A 17,813-nucleotide genomic window follows, 5' to 3' on the forward strand; every position below is an offset into this window, starting at 1 on the left:
TGGATGCCGTGGAATAAACAGTGGTTGAATAGGTGAATTACAAAGTCAAGGGTATCTTGTACAAGTAATGACCGGCCGGCGGATTCGATATTGGAGAATGAAAGACGGACTAAAGAGTGTTTGGGACGGCGGAGGCTGTTGATGATGGTGATGGATTTCGGGTGATGCAGCCGTGATATATAGTACAGCCGTGGGCCAGGAGTCTGCAATTCCAGTGCCTTAGTCCCGAGATGTCGCATATTCACCACAAGAAACGGCCGTGAAGCCCGTCAGGACACTGTCCAGATTCGGCGGCATAATGGTCTCAAGTGAATTCCTCGCCATGTCCATTGCCCATAGGTGGAGCGCGCGTCGGCATGGACGCTTCAAAACGGAGAAGGGTCGGTTCTGGTGGTAGGGATCGGGTTTTGAAGAGAAGTGCTTGGAACCCGGGCTGTCTGATTCGGGTTTCAGCGCCTTCACCACTTCCGGAAAGGGCAGTTTCGCGACCGCAGCCGAGCGCCTGCTGAGGCGCAGAGACATGGCAAGATGCCAAGCAGAAACCCATTTGCGACCCAGCTGTGCAGAACCGGCCATGGAGCGCCATGATTGATGGAAAAGGGCGGCGGTGGTGGCTGGAGTCGTTGCCGATCCGCCCATCTTCACTCCCAAATAGGCAATTGCATGTCCCACGCTAGTCCCGATCCTCATCGCAATGCCGACATGCCGCCACTGTTCAAATCCTCTCACGCGCCATAGGTAAATGAAGCCTTCCAACAATGCTGCCTTCAGGCTGCGTAGCTTGCCGTGAGTGTGATCGTCAAGCCTCTTTGTCTAGCCATCCTCATGCGTTAAACCCGGAGCCTGAAAGCCTGTCTATCTGTTGCAGCAAGACACCTAGATGATGTCCTGGAGTCGTGACTGGTGCATTGCTGCCTTGATCTCGGCTCCTGCCATCAAATGTTGTCAAGGCGACCTCGCATGCATGTACACCCGTCTCGGCGTCGTTCTGGGTGTGGGGACTGATGAATGATGAAGACCATAAGACCAAATATTACAGGTTCATGCTACGTGGTGTAGTGTTATTTCCGCTTGACTAGTCACATTTCAGATCATGTTTCTGAATCTCTTCCTGAAAGAGCCAAGCAAAGGAAAGAAGAAGAAACCAAGCGCCGTCGCATCAGCGGCTTACTAACCTTTGTCCAGCCAGTAGGTATCCCATTGCTTTCGGCAGCATCTGGCGCCGTTAACGCAGTAAGGTCGTGTCTCCCCTTTCACAGGACTTCGCATCCTGAATGTATCGCCACGTGATTCGTCCTCTATGCTACAACTGGGACGAGCCAGTTCTGGACGGTATACTCCATCAGCCCCCCCTCCGCATCCTCGCCAAAAACCCCGGAATGCCCCCCTTACACGAATTCTCAAACCTGCGCGACGCGCCTCTTATCGTCAACTCGACACCCTCACCCAACCTCTCCTTCAGCCCCCTCCTCTCCTCCTCATTCAGCGCCACATGCGTCTCCCTCACCGCCCACATATCGTTCGTGCCGCCGCTCCCCGCATCCAGCACCTCATACGACAAATGCGGGCCCTCCCACTGCGTGAAATCCGGCGGATTCACACACGCAAAGCACCGCGTGACCTCATGAAACCCCGCCAGCTCGACCCTTTCGAGGCGCGGCCACGCCTTGTCCTCCAGCAGCACCGGCAAGATGTGCGCGCCGAACAGCGACCACAGAACGGGGCGACCCCGCGCGCCGAACGGGTGCGGGCGGTTGGCGCGGCGGAAGCGCAACGACTCGGCGCGGTGCTGTTCGAAGACGAAGGTGCGGAGTGAAGGTCGTACCGAGCGGAGGAAGGCGGCCCATTCGGCGTAGCGCCGGTCGTCGTCGGGGGAGAGGAGCTCCTGGCGCTCCCATGGCGCGTACGTGCGGATCTCGAGGTGGGCGAGGCGTGGGCAGCGGCCGGTGAGCGTGACGAGGTGGTTTTGCATGGGGCCTGGGTAGGTGCTGTCGAGGGAGGCGGAGGTGGCGCCGTCGACGCCGGTCATGTGGCGGTGGACGTGCGAGGTTATTTCGCGTAGGGTCATGTGGGATGGGGTCAAAGGGATGGGGTCGGCGAATTGTTGGAGGTTGATGGTGGAGAGGGAGACTAGGTTTTCCGGATTAATGTGGTCTAGGATGGCGGAGACGAATAGTCTGGATGCCTGTCCGACGAGGCGGACACAAGTGGCAGTGGTGAACAGGGGTGGCGGAGGACAAGTCTCACGCAAGTCCCTCAGCCATGCAATGTCGATCGAGGTGACTTTTTTGAAGGCCAGAAACGTGTCCCAGAGAATACCATCGTCGCCAATGTTGTCGAACAACAGCCGCAGGCTCTCGCCAGCTCCTGACTCCGGGAAGCTCTCGGATGAAGTGGGTTGGTCCGGCTCATCGTCCTCGGAGCTTGTATTGTTGGTACGTCTGCCGTGCGGAGGATCGAGTACGGACCAATTCAGCTGACGGACGTGTTGGCCATATTCAGGATGGGCTTTTATTGTGCGAATCAACAGTTTCTGACGAGTCCATATCTCATCGTCGAGCGGGACCCTTGGACGATCGGAGAAGTCGAGCGGAAGTTCGAGGCGCGAATCCAGCCAGGCGATGGTGTGGACGGGGCCGACATGGGGGAGATCGGTGGAGTTGTGGACGCTCAGGTCAACTGTATGGTATATTTCCTCAATCTGCAGGCTCTAACGGTGAGTGCGTGATGGGAAAAAGCGGCGGGAAAAGAGTCGGGCTCACGCAGACACGATGGAGCCGGTGTGTTGCTGCGCTCAGGACGGTACGCGAATGCTGGTCGCAATTCTGGACGATGAGGCGCAAGACCTCATCGGGGAGCTGCATGAGAGCTCCCATGACGGGTGTAGAAGGATCATTGGGACGGGTTGCGCACGTCGGCGGGAGTAGGGTCGATGGTGGGTGGTCTTGGAGCAGGCCGAGCGTGGTGGCTGCGAGACCGGTCTCGGACAAACCGCGCTAAGATAATCGTAGATAAGATGCGAGCGTCGGGGACACGGGGAGACGCCGCGCCCGTTCTGCCTCGCTGCTACACCGTGACAGCTCCATTATTACATGTGTGAGGAAATCCTCTACGTTCGCCCTCCATGTCGGCTCCCCCAGTCGGTTCGCTCGGCACCAGCACCAGCACCGGATTGCCTGGCCGATGGGCTAGATAGGATAAGCTTGGTCTGCCACTTCCCCGCATGACGTAGGGACGAAGGCAACACTCGGAGCGTTGCATCAGCCAGGCACACATATCATCTCCGCTTGCAGCCCTTATATTCAATCCGCATCCGATCGTCATGGTGTACGACTCGACAATTAGCTTCACGCTCGACACGATATGCCCATGGTAAGCCCTTCTTGGTGCTCGACCATGCTGTGAGCACCGCCTGACCCGCCATCAGGACCTATCTTGCGCGCCGCAGGCTGCAGCGCGCGCTCGAGCGGGTGCGGACTGAGCAACCCGACAGCGGCACCACCTTCACCCTCAAGTATCTGCCCTATCAGCTGTATCCCGAAGCCAGTAAGGAGGGCGAGGGCAAGTACGAGTGGTACAAGAAGTCGCGCTACGGGGACAGCGATGAAAAGATGAGGATGTACACTACCATCATGAGTGCATATGGCCGTGATGCTGGCATCGACTTCAAGTCTGTGGCCTCTTTCCCCTCGTCGCCCCCGCACTTCCTGACCCAAGCACCACCTCTCCAGATTCGGCGGCACGGTGGCGAACACGCTGGATGCCCATCGTGTGATTCAACACTTCCAGGAAAAGAGCGGCCCAGAAGTTGCTGACAAGATTGTGGAATGTAAGCATTGCGGGTCGGCCCTTGATTCGGCATTCCTTGCCCGGCGGTGGATTCGGCCTTTTCGCTGACCCCATTCCCAGCACTGTACAGCCAGTACTTCGAAAACGAGAAGCATCCGAGCGCTGCCAATACGCTGCTCCAAGCGACTGCAGACGCAGGCATTGCCGAATCCGAGGCCAAGCCCGTCATCGACGACGAATCCGAGGGCCTGATGGACGTCAAGATGCTGATCCAGGAACAAACAGGCAACGGCGTCGATGTCGTTCCCTACATCGTCATCGACGGGCGCCGGCGCGATGTGACGCTCGAGGGCGCTCGCGAGGTCGACGAATACGTCAAGGCGCTGCAGCGCGTTATCAAGGAGAACGCATGACAAGCAGATCAATCAACCTGAAGAGAAGGAGCAAGCCGCAGCTTGGCGCGGAATTGGTAAGGCGGCCGACGCCGTGGCGGAGCAACCGGCCGCCGCATTCGTGTTCGCGTTGAGCAAAGAATGCCATTTTGGTTCAACCATTGGCAGAGGCTAGGCGGTTCCCCACACATGCTCGCTGGACAAGAGGAACGTCTCTTCCGCGCCGCATCCCGAGCCCCATCCGTAGAGGTATATTTGTCAAGTGCACGCCAAAATCTTACTCGATCCAGAACGCCGATCCGCACTCTCCCGCCGGTGATGATTTAACTTCAGCCACGGTATAATGTTTTCCTGCACATAATTAATCATCCACTCGCTCGCATCGCTATCGTCAGCTTCACTTCTTCCTTCGCTTCTCCACTCCACCAGCCTCCGCTCTTTACAGTCCGGCGGAGTTGTATTTATCTAATGCCACCAACTGCAATCACTGAACATTGACACATCCACTGGCACTCCGTCTACCTTGTACATGAAAAGCTTTTACCGGACCGACAACCGACCAATCGTTTTGTCCCAGTTTCCCCAACCATGGAGTACGTACTCTCGTCTGCCCCGCTCCACACTCCCCAACCAAACTCGCGACACACAAGTTCCTCACCTTTTGTCCTACCTTCATTCTATTCTTTACCCGGCTCCCCGAAGCATAATCCCCGTCTGACCATCACGTGCCTGCTAACAATCACCCCAGCGCATTACCACCAACCCTCTCGCCATCATGCGCAACATCATACCTCCACTACTCCGAAGCAACAACATCACCATTGACAGCCATCCCCTCAACCTTCCAAATATCCTTCGCCATCAACGACAACTATCTCAACTTCTCCTCCACCAACAACGGCAGCACCTCCCTACCACCGCTTTCCCAATCAACAGCAACACCACCACCCCTCCCGCCGCCATCATGGCAACACCAATGGATTTCCCTCTCCTCCCTCCTCAACACCAATCTCCTGACCCTTCTGCTACTCCCCCTCGTCATCCGCGAGATCCCGACCATCATGACCACCACCCTCGACCCGCTCCTCGATTACGTTTTCGACCCGTGGAGCTGGGGATATTTTCCCGTGTGGTGCGCCGAGGTGTGGCGATTGTTGAGGGACGAGAGGCAGGCGGTCGTCGCGGGGCTGGCGGGGAGCAACGCGGGGGTCGGGGCGGTGGAGAGGGTGTGGGTGGAGAAGGGGGTGGTGGAGGTGGTGGAATTGAGGATTGGGAAGGTGTGACTAGGACTGGGACTGGTGGTTGTACAGGTGCGAGGGGATGATAGAGGATATAAAAGTTTTGACTTTTTTTTTTGTAAGGGCGGAGGGCTGTTCGGGTGTGTCAAGGCGCTCGGGTTGGTCGGATCAAGCAGGCTGTTGTTGTTAAATATATCGGCGCTTCGGAAGTGATTACTGGTCGATGGATTTGTCCGTTGAAGGCGTGTGCTTTCCGCCGTTGTGCATGTGGAACCCCGGAAATGTCTGCCCTATCCATGAAGGACGGATACGGGGAACATGACGTGGATTGGTGGTGAACAATGAACGTTGTCATCCCGGGTACGGATGTTTCTACCCGCTGTGGTATGGTAGTCATGCGAAATTACCGCTTGATAGATGTGGCGGAACGCAAAACACTCAAAAACTGTGCATGTGAGAAATAACGCAAATTCAAAACGGATGTGCCTTGTGGGAGTGGAGCTGTCTGTGACTTTGTGTTCCCTTGGTTGAGACATTTGTTTTGGCCAAGAGAACAGCGCCTGTATCATGCAGAAGTAGCAACGACAGCAAATCCCGAAGACTTATAAGCATATGTCAAGAACCAGCGAACTCCTCACATCGTTCATTTGAACATCGACACTTCCTCACCTCTTACTCTTCGCATCCCCCACGATTTTCCGGACAGAACCATGCAATACTTCCACGTCCTTGTCCTCGCTTTCATTGCCCACACCTTCGCCAGACCGCTCCCTCGGCTCAGAAAACCATTCCAGACCATACTGTCCCTGAACGACCCCTATGAGTTGTTGGCCCAAAGCCGCCCCTTCACCCTTAATAGAGTAAGTACACCTGACTAACATTTCCCACCCATCCAGCTCCAACTCTGGCCCTTCTTCCACTTCTTCCTCCCCCACCAGCAGTACGTCCGGCCGCCGCCGCGGCACTTCCATCCACTACCACATGACCGAATCTACCACATGCTTCGACGACGACGGAGGATGCTCCACGGACAGCCGTCAGAGTGTGGATTTCGACTTCCAGCGCCTATACGATGAAGAAACCGCTCGTTCCGGAGAGAAAGAGATCATGGAGTGGTGAGTTTGCGATTTCCTCTTCTTTTTTTCGCGCCCTTCGCTCTTGGAAATTGTCACGCTGCTTCCCGGGCTCCGGTCCGTGGGAGTGTGGCTTTTGAGAAACAGTGTGTGCTTATTGTTGTACTAGGTTTGATAGGGTCGCGGTTATGTCGGCGGTGAGAGGGCCGTTGCATAGCGGAACTCGGATACGGAATGGCAGGCGTGCCGCTGGAGATGATTCTGAGGATGAGGAGTGAATACATGAGTGGTAGTGGGATGAAAAGGCGGTGTTGGCTTGGAGGTGACTGAGGAAGGTGGCTTGTGGTATACGTGTGGACGGGAGTTTGAATGCCCTGATTCTGGTGTGGGCAAGGACGGGTCATGTTTGAGGACAATGTGATGATCTTCTGAAGCAGTGAAATGTCGTGCGTTGCATGTGCTGTCCTGCTTTCCATTATGCGGAGCGTAGCATTCATCATTCACGCTGCTGTCTTCGGTCTTGGATACATGATCGTGTGAACAGTGCATCACTTCCACAGTGAGCTACCAAGGCAATTGGCCTGTGCCAACGTGGATATAAGCTTACACAGCTTGCTCCATAGTAATTGAAGCAGACTTCCGGTTATAGATACGAATGTTGAGCTTTACAAATGCATATAGATATAGAATTCTGCTACTTACGTGAGATGGCTGTAAGTGAATCAATTTTCTTTCTCGTCACCCACTGTGCTCCCGAATATCAGAGATAACTGATACCGGCTTACTTTAGTAAGGGTCGGAACCTTTCTGGACCTGACTAGAACCTTCTCCGCCGTAAAAGCGCTTCGGTTCAGCTTGTTCATTGACTGAACGACTACTTGGGCCTCATCATGATTTAATCCGCAATCACCGTTTTGGAAACACAAAAAGACGAGGCGGCACTGCGTGTACATTCACCACCATTACATATCAAGTATCTTAGATGATGCTATCTGACGGCGAGATCCATAATCTCGAAACCGATATCAAGAAATGGACAACGAGAAAAAAAAGTGTAAGTGGCAAAGCTTGAGCTCAGTGTTCTTCTATAGATTAAAGAGGCCTCCATTTCTCTAATGAAGAGTCGTTATTGTGTCCGAAAATACACAGCTCAGAGGGACAAGCCGGACTTGGAAGCCTCGGCTTTTCTGCGATATCACTTTTGAGTAGTCTCCGTCTTGGGAACTGGACTGTAAGCACGAAAAACATCACCTACAAAAGTAGTATGACTCCAAATGAAAGGCAAAATACTAAGAACGAACAAGAGCCGTCTCCATCGCCCTACGCCCGACAGATCCAGCCAAACTCACTTCCCATTGATAACAATACAGATATACATCCACTTTGTCAAACTGCCAACAGTGATCCGCTTTATCCATGCAAAGCTCAACACTCACGACAGTATTTTCTGAGATCCTCATCGTTGTTAGACCCCTCCATCCGAAAAGGCTTGCCCTCGTTACTCCCGAAGCCGCACGTGCCATAGAACTCGTCATTACGCACCTCATACCGACATACGGCGGGCGCGCCCGCAGGCAGACGGTATCTCCTAGGCCGCCCGAGCACTCGTGCGAGATGCTGGTGGACCTTAGATTGGTGAAACAGCAACAACCCTGGAATTGTTGGTCAGTCATCGGGGATGTTGTTCCTTCCGCCGCCCAATAATCCCTCTGGGCCGAGCCCGACCTTTTCCGAACACGGGACAAGGAATCCTAATGGATTGGTACGTACCGCTGTCCGCGCGCGTGCACAACTTACGCGCTAAAAAGCTGGCCCCAGCCCCTCCCGTCCCTTCATTGGCTGTGGAGTAGTCGTGGCTTGGGTCACACTGCGAAGTATCTGTCACACACTTGCTCCTGGTAGACGACGACGCTGCGGGGACTGTCATCACCGACTTTCCTTTTGGATATAGTCGGCTGAGGCATATCCTTCTATCTTGTCTGATCGGGAAACACAGGAGTGTGCAGCATGCTTGGCTAAGGGGCTGTGAGGACCTTTCATGTGAAAAATGACGGGGTTGCCGTCCTCCCGAGTGATCTTGAATGGCCAACCCCGCCAGACCTGAAAAGGTGAGCGGATCATGCTTCCGTTCTAATGAGTTCTTCTCTGGCGATACCCAGAAGCTGGCTTGATTGCTGTGATATCCTCTTTGCTAGACGGAATTTGGCTTATCATGTATTTAATACATCCGCCTAAACTAAGGTCGAAGGTGCCTATGTCACATCCACACGCTTGGCATCCCCCTCCTATGCTTTAAGTTAAAGTGCCTTGCCCTCAAAATTGCAGCAACGGCGTGGGATATCCCGCAATGGTTTCTGTTCCAACATTGCTGGATTCTGTTTCACCGTGCTCTTTCGCTGCGCATCTTATCCAAGAATTTGCTTCAAGTCATTACTCCAATCGACTGAACTGGATTCATTCTGAACCCAAGCAACAAGTGTCCCATCTTGTTCGCCTGCTTCTGGCCCTCAACGAGTTCCAACATATCCTGCAGCCCACGGGCACCGCCGACTCACGAGCTGAGACACTCCCCAATCCTGACAAGAACAACAATGTATTTGCACAAATACCAAATCCAAACAATTAAGAACTAGAACTACACCGAGTGATAGGGAACTCATCAGAGCAACCAGGGTATACATCACCCGCTCCATTCCCCCGACATCAACAGCCCTCCTCCCTCCCCCCTCCTCCTCTCCACCCCCTATACCAAATCCCAAACAGCAACCCCCTGATAATTCCCAAACCCATACCGATCGCCCTCCCACACCTCCCTCGTCACGCCCCTCCCGCTCCCCTCGGGCCCACCGTGCCACTTGTCGCCCGCACACGCCATGACGGTCTGGCCGGGGGCGCCGAGCTCCACCCTCTCGACGTCCAGCCACCAGAACCGGCCGTCCGACTCCATGGGCAAGAACTGCTTGTTGCGGCCGTCCCGGCCCTCGACCGCCAAGAAAAAAAGGTACGGGCGGCCCTCGCCCAGCGCCTCGCCGTCGAAGTGCGGGCAGCGCTTCTCCCACTGGAAGCGCACGACGCGCGGGGCCGCGGGGTCGCGGACGCGGATCTGGCGGGCGTCGGGCAGGAAGGCCGTCTTGCTGAGGCCGGCGGCGACGGCGAAGCCGTAGACGTTGCAGCCGGGCGGGGCGGCGATGTATTCGTGCCAGGCGACGGAGGGTCTGCCGTCGTTGCGGAAGAAGTAGGCCGGGTTCTCGGGGAAGTGGCGCAGGCCGAACTCGTCGTTGTCGGCGTCGAAGCACTCGGGCGAGAACTTGCGCGTGTAGGCCTGGGTGCGGCCGTCGATGTGGCCGGCGCCCCAGCAGCAGTCGATCAGCTTCCACTCGGCGCCGTCGATGCGCACCGCGTTCCAGGCGTGCCCGCACGAGAAGGGCGGGAGCGGCGCGCCGGGCGCCAGCGGCGAGTGGCCGAAGCCCTTGCCGTGCCCGCCGACGACGACGCTCTCGAGCCCGACGGCGGCGGCGAGCGCGGCGAAGAGGCCGGCGTAGCCTTCGCAGACGGCGAGGCCGGTGGCGATGGTCGAGGCGGGCGTGCTGGGCTGGACGTTGTGGGCGAAGAAGGCGGCGGCGTTGTAGTCGATGTTGTGGTGAAGCCATGTGAATAGAGCGCGGGCTTTGTCGGTCAGAGAAGGGAAGGGGTCGGTGAGCTCGTGCGCTAGCCACGAGAGGTCGTGAGACGGGATGGCTTCGCGGGGGAAGCGCGCAGCATGCGCGTCTACAGCACGGAAGTCGCGGCATTTGAGGCAAGAGTTTGTAGCTCCAGATCTCGGCTTGCTGGCCTGGAGAGCGGCCAGGTCGGGACGGGAGCCAAGCGGGACTGGAGGCGGCGGCGAGCCAGCAGGCTCTTGACCGGGCCGGCTTGTAGGCAATGGCGGCGCCTCTTCCGTGCTCTTGTTCAGGCCCCACTCGAGCGCCGAACGCCTGGGCTTGCGCGCCAACCCTGCATCATTTTGTGTTGTGGTGGGCCGCGGTGGAAGACTTGGCCTGGACGGGAGCGCAGGCGGGGGCGCCTTAGCAGTTGAGTGAGAGCTGGAAGTCCTGTTCAGGTACTTCGCGCGCACCGGGTCATGCCTTGCAAGTTCCGCGTCCTTTTCTTCCTGCGTCTTCTTGGGCGGTAGCGGCGGCAGCTTCGAAGGGTCGAATGGCGGCGCCTTGACGCGGCTCGACGATGTTGCAGCGTCGCCGTACAGCGTGCCCGACGTCACGCTTGTGCGACCTGAGAGGGCCGACCCCGCAGAGCGCCATGAGGCGACGGTAGATATGGACTCTTGTGACTCCTTCCGCCGTACGCTCTGCTCAGACGGGCGGCGGGGAGGCAGAGTAGGCGCGGGCTGCGAGCATCTCGTTGGCCGCGGTGGTAAAGAAGGCCTGGCCTCAGTCGCGGGTCCTAGGGTTGGTGCGGGCAGAATGCGCTTCTGCTGGGGGTTCGACTCGGCGGGGAGGTTGCCAATGGGCCTCGCATTCGTCGGCGCATAGCTCTGGGTGGGTAGGTTCACGGACTGGCTGCGATCGTCTGCGGAGAGGCGGGGCGGGGGGTTTGCTGGCGGCGGGGGCGGGGGGCGCTTCTTCGCGGGCGCGGGCTGGGCGTAGACTGGCGGAGGTCTTGCAGCGGTCTCGTTGAGATTCAGGGCGGCAATGCGGGCTTTGAGCGAGGGCATTGGAGCTGAATCGTCGGCCATGGTGGTGGCGGGGCGCTACGAAGGCGCGGGCCGTTTCCGCTGCAGCACTGCGGTTGCGAATGAACGAGCGACGCACTCCTGACGAGGAACACAGCGGGCGCAAGAGACGATGCTAGTACTATAGGTCGGTGGCGACGCACAGTGGTACGACTCGCTGCTGCGTAGACTCCAGGCGGCAAGGCTGCGCCGCAAGTGCCAGGGCGAAGGATTACGAGCGCGTGTGGTAGCGCGCGACGCCGACCACGGTTCGCCGGCACAGGCGCAAGCGTAGTGCCACTGCGCGCCAGACGCGCTGCCAGGCAATGGCATGGCGCCGTGCTGGGCGGCTGTGTCGCATTCGACTAGACTCCAGCCTCTGGCTCAACGTCCATGTGCAGCCCATCCGCTCCCCGTCCGCGATGACGATGTGGGCGTGGGAACGTGCAGCTCGAGCCGCGCGAGTCATCGGCCGGGGCGTGTCCAAGCGCTGCTCGAGGCAAGACAGCGCAGCCAGTGGGCAGCGGCGTCCGGTCGAGAAAAAAAATCGGATGGGGCGGCATATCGTGAAACAGCCCCATTACTCTTCGCTTGCCGCTGCTTCCCCGTGACCGAAGCAGGCCTGAGGAATGCGTTGTCCGAGGGGCAATATTCTAGACTGCGATCTCCAAGGCCTTCGGGAACGGGCCGTGGCTCCTGGCCGTCTGCTACCCTGTTGCGGATGGAACGCCGCTGGAGGCTTGTGGAGCCAGCTCCCGTCGCCCTTTGCCCAGCCATTAGGCATTCACGTGCTGAGCTGCGCTGGGCTGCGCTGGGCTGATGATGATGATGAGCAGAACGTCCCACAGTGCGTCGTGGTTTAGCTCCAGGCGGCTGCTGATGGCTCTGCAGCCTTCTGGTAGCGTCACCAACGTCGACTTAGCGCGAGATGCGAGCTATCTGGATCGTGGCTCCGTTTCCCCGTCGATTGCCACTCCTCTATCCCATCGTCTCCAAGCCAACCATCGCTGTTGTGCCACAGCATCCGGACCTTAATCTGCTTACTCGGTGCATCATCGAAAGCGGCATTGGGGACATGTCAGATTTTGCTTGCTGATGGGAGTTACAACAAATACCTCCTCATCTCCAATTGCCAACTCCTTAGAACCCCCATAGCCAGATACGAACCAACACACGGCAGGAAACGAAATAAATGAGAAGAAAGGAAAGGACACCGCCATCCGCCACCCGTCATATGTAGCCCGTCCCACTATTGCCATTGCCCATAATCCTCTCACCATCCCGCCGTGCAATTTGCCCAAACCTCGTACAGACACAAAAGGCCACCCCGTCCGTCTTGCGACGGCGACGCGGCTCTTGGAATATCGAAGCCCGATTAAACTTTTTTCTCAAGTAAGGAATGTTGATGCGTCAAAAAACAAACTCCGCTCATAACACCGTCCCGATCGACTGAACCCATAAACACGCTCAAACGACCGTAACCCACGGCTATAAATCACATAATAGAAGAAAGGTAGAGATCGGATCGTCGCTGTGAAAGGAGCTTGGGGAGGTTGATGTATCCATCCAGACGAGCAAGTGCACTGAAAATCAAACCGCTAGCCGCCAACGCCTGTGCCAAGAACAATGTAGACATGTCGCTGAGGAAATATACAACGCTCCATTACGGCTTTATCTCTTGCGCTTCTTGTTCTTGTCGGCCGCTGCGGTGAGGGCGCTGTAGCCACCCATGCCTCCCATAACGCTCGACGTCTCGTGGAACGTAGGTGCGTCGGGGATCATCTTCTTGACGGGGACGCCCATGTGGCGACCATAACGGCCCTTTCGGCCATTGCCCTCGTCCTCGCTGACGCAGCCGTCATGGCCGATGCCGGCATCCTTGCAGCGCTGGCAAGGTCGCTGACGGTCGCACCCCTTCTTGCTCTTCCTGCATCGCTGGCAGCGAGGCTTGGTAGACAAGTCTTCCTCATCGGGCGCGAACGCCGGCATCGAGAGCGACGCACTCGACGTCTTGCGCGATGCTGGAGGAAGAGAAGTAGGCGAGATAGGAGCCTTTGCTACTGTCGGCGTCTTCACCTTGTTCTTGGAGCTGTGGACACGGGACTTCACCATCTTGGTGGACAGCTTGGTCACCAGCGATCCCGCACGCTTCTTCATCATCTTCGGCATGACCATGCCATTGTCGTCAGGGACAATCTCGTCGCTGTCCCCCCTGAACGAGTCTTCCCGGTCGTCGTACTCGTCGCTCTCCTCTGCGCTGTCGTAATGGTGCAGGTCGTGGTCGTGCACATGGACCGTAGTGTCAAGCGACTCCGTGTAAGCAGGGAACTCGTCGACCTCGCTGCCGTCCTCACTGCATTCGTCCGACGAAGCAAGCTCGGCTTTGCCGCTCAGCGCATCGTCAATGGTCGAGGTGGATTGGCGACCGTGAGACGAGAAGTTCGAGGCGTCGCCAAGGCGCATGAGTTGGAGAGCGACGTCCTCATCAGAGATAACACTTCCGCCGATCGTAGGGTCAGGCGTGGGCAGAACACCACCGTAGGAGTTTCGCGGGATGCTCTGACCGGTGCCACGTGTTCGTGGGCGGTGTCCGTGCGGCTGTCCGCTGGAGGTAGCGTATGGAGTTCCCATTGGGAACCCCTGCACGTATGAAACGTCCCCATGGCTTTGCGGTGAAGGCAGTGGGTGCGTGTAGGAAAACGTCTGCTGGTTGGGGTACGAATAAGGCGATGTGCCATTGTTGCTGCTAATGCGTCGCTGCGGAGAGATAGACGAGATTGACGCAGTCATGGGCACCTGAGGGGGCGCAAAGAGCGGCAATTCCTAAGTGAAACACTCTTTGTTAGAACATAGAGAACGTGCAAAGTATCGCGCGTCGGAAGGCTTACCGAGCTGTCGAACTTCGCACGCTTTCGTCGACCACCCTCGACAATGTTATCCAAGCTGATCTCCGCACTCGCAACATTGTCTCTGCGAGAGCTTGTGACCGATCCCTCGCCTGCCTCGCTATCGCTGTAGTCGCCATTGAAGTCGGCAAGGCTACCATGCGAACTTGTTGCTCTGACCTTGAGCCCCGGACGAGAGCGAGACTTGCGGTTGGTGCTCCTGGACACACTACGACGACCGCGGTGGTTGTCAGGCGACATGCTGCGATTCCTAGCCGATATGGACGGAGGCCGAGAGTTCAGTTGCGGAGGGAGCATTTGGAAGGGCTCGTCGAGGCGGTTCTTGCGAGGGGAGAGGGATTGGCGAGGAGTAGGGTTGAAGTCATCGATGTCTTGCGGTATGCGGCGCACGAAGACGGTCATGTTATGCTCGAAGTTCTCATACCTCGCGATGAGAGTGTTGCCGTGCCGGTCCTCGAAGCTCACGCCGTAACCCTGACCGTCGTAGATGCCGTGGAAGTTCTTGACGGTCGCAACGATCGATTCCGTGGTGTCATGCGGCCATATGTTCACCCTCATCGGCAGGCGCGCGCGAGAGTGTGGTGTCTCCAGCAGCAGCTCGAAGCTGACATGCTTCGGCTTCGCATTGATGGCCGGTGACGGCAGTGGCCACGAGCCGACGCCCATGGGCACATCGACGGGAGAATGGGTCTGGTAAACTGAGCCCATTGTGTTTCTTGTAGCGATTGCGGAGTGCGTTTCGTCGAGTTGTTGTAGGGTTTTCTGTCGGATTTCGATGGCTGTTCTGGCTTGGCGGTGGTGGTTGTGCGTGAAGTCGGTGAGCAAGCTCGATACTTCCATACCAAGTATATCAGGGCGATATATGAGGTACGGAGGGCGTCCGTAGAGGTTGCCGGTACTCGAGTCTAGATCGTGTCCGCCGAAGTTGTTCGGGCAGACACCGATCCTGCCGGTGTCGCGAGGTGAAGAGGGGGTCCGGTGGAGAAGCGGTCAAAGGAGGAGGGCAGCAGCCTGGGCGACGGATTTCGTTAGCAATCTTGGACAAAAGTCATCGCTCGGTATCAGTGAGCTGGATGATGGTGCAGATGAGTTGCTGATCAGGGTCGTTGTCCCTGGGCTGATGGGAGGCGCTCCAGGGCGGAGCAGCAGTAGCGCCGAGTGAGGACCCTCCCCAGGAGCGAGGTGAAGAATACACTGCCCTGAAGGGGCGCAGACATGGTCGCATTCAGCATATGAAAGTATTGACATACCCTAGGAGAGCGGATGAGGCGTGGGCGTGGGAGTTGAGGGCGTTCCGTGAAGCGCCGGGTCGTCGTCTGTGGCACACCGATACGTCAGTTTGGACGGCACGAAGTGGGCGGGGCAGGCAGGGCGGGCGACAAGAGAGTGAGGGCTGCATCGGATGGGCTCTGGCGAAAGCGGCTGGGCACTTACGAGAGGAGTCGGGCCTTGGGGTGGGTGTTGTTGGCAAAGGCTGGGAGGTCAGTCGGAGAGGAGGATGTGTGACAGCCAGCGACTCTCGACTAGCGAGTGTCAGGCGGGCCGGATGCTCAACTTATGCGCTCAACACCGCACCCCGAACCCAAGAATGCGGATTCAAATGGTAAAGTGGGCTGAATAGGGCAGAGGCGACTCAGACAGCAATCAATTGCGCTTCACATGCAAGCTTATTCGGGAGTTTCCCATATAACGTGATGCGCGCCGCATGGGTACGGGGCGCTGGCGACGACGACCCGAGGGCAGGCGCAAACACCCAGCCGCCAGCCGGCCGCTGCAGGTGCTCAGTGCTGTGCTGTGCGGTGCCCATGACACGGCAGCGGATGCGCTTCCTCAGGTCTTCGCGCTGGCAGCCCTCACGGTGTCCAAAGTTGCGGCTAGCCCCCCAGCACAAGCACCGCAACCTTGCTGGACGACATGTACAAAAGAGCACGGGCGGCGGTAGGGCGAGCCAGCACGCTCACGGCGGGCGGCGCATATACCCGTGGTGCGCTGCGCTGCGAAGCCAGACTTCCCGAGCTCAGCACAGCGGGCCAATCCGCAGGGCTGCTAATGCATACCAGACAAGCTCCGTCGCTACGAGAAACGCAACTTGTGCTAGCGTGAGCTGTTCTGCCCGCGTTGAAAGCACTTGCTTGTTGTGCGGGGAGCGGGCATTCGTCTGGACTTCGGCGGGCTTCCATCTGCGCGAATGCGCCCTGTCTCCCAGCAGCGAGCGCGAATGTGAACATTAATTCACGCCAGCGGTACCTGAGTCGCCTAGATCTCGCGGCCTGGCGCGGCCGGCGACAGCCAATGACGGCCGCTGCCGCAGATATGTTGCGGGCGCTGGGGCGGATCGCACAATCGAGGCCGCGCTGTCATCGACCATGCGCGCGCTCAACGGCTTCGCGGCCGCGCTGCAGAGCATTGTCGTCGGCGTCGCATGCAGGCGCAGAAGGGGCCGAGCAGGCCAGGGACAGACCGGGCGCGGCGCTGCGCCTCTGAGGCGGTCTTGATGGGTCTCCAGGTGGCTGCTCCACACAAGGGACTGCACGGCATGGCCACCCGCTGAACGGCCCCGTTGATTCGAGCAAACACAGCGCGCGGAGACGGCCAGAGAGCACCCTCCCGGGCGAGACCGCGCTCTCGCGCTGCCGAGCTCGCATTCTTGCAGCTGCACCGGGCAGATCGCAGCGGACGGCGCAAGACCGTCTCTCCGCGATTACGCCGGAAGGCCCTGAGAGAACAGGCGATATGTAGTGATGCGACACGGCCCTTCTCCACATCGTGCTGGAATCGTGCTGGACAGGGCGCGGAAGCAGGCCACGCGCTCCGGGAGCTGCAGCGCCTGGACGCCTGTCTGCCGCAGCCCGCGGCCGGCGCAAGTGGAGATGGCGGGTGCTCTTCAGCGACGGCGGCATCGCGGCAGATCTGCGCACCCTACCCGCGCAGCAGAGCGCCAGAGGAACACTGGGCGCAGCCTCGCTGCCGTCTGCAGCCGCCGCCGGCCCGTCCGGAGTCGCAGGTGCTTACTGGACGTCGGCGCAAGCAGGAGCGCATCGCGCGAGGTTCGAATCGCTTGTACGAGGGTGAGTTTTGGGAAAGCGGGTGCCGATTCACTGATAGGCTGTGAGTGGGGCGCACTGCTGGCACTGCTCACAAGCCATCCAACGGCCCAACAGCCTGCCAGCACCCTGCGCGGCTGCGGAACAGGCACAGAACAGGCGTAGGGCGCTCGCGAAACAGTCGCAAGGCGGCGCGCTGGCGGTGCGGCGTGGTCGCAAATGTCGAAGGGGGCTCGTGCCAGGTCACGTTTCAGCGCGCCGTTGACGCATCATCCGGCGCGCGCCCTGCGCCGGGCGGGCGTTAACGCGGGATTCGCATCGGCCGGTAACCACGGGCGTGGGCGGGCTAAGAAGCCGGCGGGTGATAGCGGGGGGGCATGCGACACAAATAGCAGCGGCAGATTCGTCGCGCGATGAGCGTGGCGGCGAGCCCGGAGGGGTTCGTCTCAAAGATCGCATTCTGGAGACGCGCGGTGGACAGTTGCGGGGTGACGACATGTCTTGGCGGAGTATGTGGGGACGTGCCGATGCCGCTAGCGACCCTTGCACCTTGGGTGCGCTGCGCGCTGACCGTCTTTCGGCGCAGCCGGGGCCGTTTCTCCGGCCCTCGAATCCCTGCCGCCTTCCCAACTGGCCGTTGCTGTGTTTACCATGCAAACACAG

At 58.5% G+C, this 17,813-nt stretch overlaps 5 protein-coding genes across 5 annotated transcripts; 2 read left to right on the forward strand and 3 right to left on the reverse strand.

Moving 5' to 3' along the window:
- Nucleotides 1-1,342: 1,342 nt before the first annotated feature.
- On the reverse strand, nucleotides 1,343-2,876 carry BKCO1_2400030 (uncharacterized protein; the record flags this gene model as incomplete). Its single annotated transcript, XM_020273126.1, has 2 exons — nucleotides 1,343-2,701; nucleotides 2,763-2,876. 2 exons carry the CDS (start codon nucleotides 2,874-2,876, stop codon nucleotides 1,343-1,345), a joined length of 1,473 nt encoding a protein of 490 aa, XP_020130473.1.
- Nucleotides 2,877-3,322: 446 nt separating this feature from the next.
- BKCO1_2400031 (thioredoxin-like protein) lies at nucleotides 3,323-4,202 on the forward strand (the record flags this gene model as incomplete). The annotated part of the gene is made up of 4 exons (XM_020273127.1): nucleotides 3,323-3,372; nucleotides 3,428-3,670; nucleotides 3,732-3,829; nucleotides 3,910-4,202. The coding sequence occupies 4 exons, from the start codon at nucleotides 3,323-3,325 to the stop codon at nucleotides 4,200-4,202; spliced, it is 684 nt and encodes a 227-aa protein (XP_020130474.1).
- Nucleotides 4,203-4,769: 567 nt separating this feature from the next.
- Nucleotides 4,770-5,464, forward strand: BKCO1_2400032 (uncharacterized protein; the record flags this gene model as incomplete). The annotated part of the gene is made up of 2 exons (XM_020273128.1): nucleotides 4,770-4,774; nucleotides 4,930-5,464. 2 exons carry the CDS (start codon nucleotides 4,770-4,772, stop codon nucleotides 5,462-5,464), a joined length of 540 nt encoding a protein of 179 aa, XP_020130475.1.
- Nucleotides 5,465-9,235: 3,771 nt separating this feature from the next.
- Nucleotides 9,236-11,224, reverse strand: BKCO1_2400033 (kyphoscoliosis peptidase; the record flags this gene model as incomplete). The annotated part of the gene is made up of 1 exon (XM_020273129.1): nucleotides 9,236-11,224. One exon carries the CDS (start codon nucleotides 11,222-11,224, stop codon nucleotides 9,236-9,238), a length of 1,989 nt encoding a protein of 662 aa, XP_020130476.1.
- Nucleotides 11,225-12,871: 1,647 nt separating this feature from the next.
- On the reverse strand, nucleotides 12,872-14,814 carry BKCO1_2400034 (c6 finger domain; the record flags this gene model as incomplete). Its single annotated transcript, XM_020273130.1, has 2 exons — nucleotides 12,872-14,023; nucleotides 14,089-14,814. 2 exons carry the CDS (start codon nucleotides 14,812-14,814, stop codon nucleotides 12,872-12,874), a joined length of 1,878 nt encoding a protein of 625 aa, XP_020130469.1.
- Between the last annotated feature and the right edge of the window lie 2,999 nt (nucleotides 14,815-17,813).

This window comes from Diplodia corticola (assembly GCF_001883845.1).
Source record: "Diplodia corticola strain CBS 112549 chromosome Unknown scaffold24, whole genome shotgun sequence".
Taxonomy (NCBI): Eukaryota; Fungi; Ascomycota; class Dothideomycetes; order Botryosphaeriales; family Botryosphaeriaceae; genus Diplodia; species Diplodia corticola.